Source organism: Crocuta crocuta, unplaced genomic scaffold, assembly GCF_008692635.1.
Source record: "Crocuta crocuta isolate KB4526 unplaced genomic scaffold, BGI_CrCroc_1.0 scaffold650, whole genome shotgun sequence".
In the NCBI taxonomy this organism is placed as follows: Eukaryota; Metazoa; Chordata; class Mammalia; order Carnivora; family Hyaenidae; genus Crocuta; species Crocuta crocuta.
Window position 1 is genome coordinate 780560 of NW_027532882.1, and position 300 is coordinate 780859.

At 67.7% G+C, this 300-nt stretch overlaps 1 protein-coding gene across 1 annotated transcript in view; it reads right to left on the reverse strand.

Annotated features, from left to right (window-relative positions):
* The window catches only part of CAMSAP3 (calmodulin regulated spectrin associated protein family member 3), an 11062-nt gene that overhangs the window by 4066 nt on the left and 6696 nt on the right, over nucleotides 1-300 (reverse strand). Inside the window, 1 exon segment of the mRNA XM_077745734.1 lies at nucleotides 1-300. This exon segment is cut by the window's left edge and continues 6 nt beyond it; it is cut by the window's right edge and continues 22 nt beyond it. Within this exon segment, the coding sequence (XP_077601860.1) occupies nucleotides 1-300 (300 nt within the window).

Genomic DNA, 300 nt, shown 5'->3' on the forward strand with positions numbered 1-300 from the left:
TTACTCCTTGTAGAAGAATCCCAGCCCGGCCCGGGGCTCTCCCTCCGAAGACGCCTCTTCCTCTAAGGAATCCTCGGCACCAGGGGGGCTCCCGTCTCCCTCGTCCTCGGCCGAGGGCTCCTCCAGGCTGCCCAGTGGGATCTCGATGAGGCCAGGCCGGGCCGCAGGCTCCTCGGGAGGCGACCCCTCCGCCAGGAGGATAGAGGAGCGTGTCTGCACGGGCACCTGGCTTGGCGAGAACTTGCGCAGGTGGGGGAGGCTGTCTACATCGTGGGGAGGCGTGAGCACTCTCGTCAGGGG